At 42.3% G+C, this 839-nt stretch overlaps 1 protein-coding gene across 1 annotated transcript in view; it reads right to left on the minus strand.

Annotated features, from left to right (window-relative positions):
• Positions 1-839, minus strand: part of tmem63a (transmembrane protein 63A) — a 27,819-nt gene that overhangs the window by 7,621 nt on the left and 19,359 nt on the right. The window contains 1 exon segment of the mRNA XM_008290696.1: positions 750-753. Within this exon segment, the coding sequence (XP_008288918.1) occupies positions 750-753 (4 nt within the window).

The raw sequence follows: 839 nt of genomic DNA on the forward strand, positions 1-839 counted from the left end.
ATGCTAATAAATCAGCTGGTTTTAGCTGAAATTCCACAACAGGAAGAGTCTCAGTAAGTATTTGGTCCACTGAAGTTATTTTGAAACTCTAAAATAATGCATATATTTTGGTCTTTAAAGGAATATTTAGACGTCACGGGAAATGAACGTTCCCATTAAATATAAATGTTTTTGTTATTTCAGAACAATTTCCCAGCAACTGCTGAAACATTCCTACAAATTAACAGAAAGTTTTTATTTAATTAAAGCAAACACGGAGAATCAGCAAGCAGGAGAAGTTCAGCAGATATGAGAATAAGCTTCTAATAATGAGAGTGAGTATTTACTGGTGGTTAAATGGAGCGTCTCTCCTGAGAATATTATTATTATTATTATTATTACTCTCCCTGTCATTTGCACCAAATTACACAGCTCCTTTCCAGGAAACTTCTCAGGAGGGAAAAATATTAGAGAGATTACGTATAAATAAAACTTCACCAAACCTGTTTTTAAAGCGGCTTTCATGCTACATTAAGGCAGGTTTTGTTTTTTGTTTTTTCTCTCTCTCCTTGTGTATGAATGTAGTCGTTAAGGGGAACGAGGGAGGCGTGGGCGGGCATTAACGAGTCGGTCTGAGCCGTCCCAGCCGCTCCCAGTTTGGACGTAATGGGATGAAACTTTCGCACGCCCACGACGAGGCTCGGAGAAGCCACGTGGGCCGAGTCAGAGCCAGCGGTTCCGTGTTCGACGCCGGGTCACGGTTTTTGGACGCAGCTGCTTCTCAGGCTCCTGCAGCCTCGACGTAACCTCACAGAGCTCAGAGGTGTCACTCATCCTCGAAACCGCTCGAGAGAATCTGT

Source organism: Stegastes partitus, unplaced genomic scaffold (genome assembly GCF_000690725.1).
Source record: "Stegastes partitus isolate 25-593 unplaced genomic scaffold, Stegastes_partitus-1.0.2 Scaffold691, whole genome shotgun sequence".
Taxonomy (NCBI): domain Eukaryota; kingdom Metazoa; phylum Chordata; class Actinopteri; family Pomacentridae; genus Stegastes; species Stegastes partitus.